This window comes from Phaethon lepturus, unplaced genomic scaffold, assembly GCF_000687285.1.
Source record: "Phaethon lepturus isolate BGI_N335 unplaced genomic scaffold, ASM68728v1 scaffold6299, whole genome shotgun sequence".
NCBI classification, from domain to species: Eukaryota; Metazoa; Chordata; class Aves; order Phaethontiformes; family Phaethontidae; genus Phaethon; species Phaethon lepturus.
The window spans coordinates 7,238-7,488 of NW_010564072.1; the positions used below are offsets into that span (position 1 = coordinate 7,238).

General features: G+C 57.0%; 1 protein-coding gene across 1 annotated transcript in view; it reads right to left on the bottom strand.

Annotated features, from left to right (window-relative positions):
* Nucleotides 1-251, bottom strand: part of OTUD7B (OTU deubiquitinase 7B) — an 18,567-nt gene that overhangs the window by 5,050 nt on the left and 13,266 nt on the right. The window contains 1 exon segment of the mRNA XM_010294744.1: nt 142-250. Within this exon segment, the coding sequence (XP_010293046.1) occupies nt 142-250 (109 nt within the window).

The following is a 251-nucleotide window of genomic DNA, read 5'->3' on the forward strand; positions in this document are numbered from 1 at the left end:
CACGCGCCGTGCTCCGCTCTCCGATTCAAGATCTGGCTTCATCGAGCAAAAAGACCCCGCGAAAACACGCGGGAGAGAGCAAACATGCAGTCTGAGCACGCACGGTTCACAAAGGCTTTTAAAAGAGAGCGCAATTCTTACCTTCTCCCCCCGAGTCCCGCAGCATCGTGTCCGCCACCACCACTATGGGTCTCTTCAGCACGTGGGCAAGGACAAAAACGTGGAACTCCTCCAGGCTCTCGTACACCGGC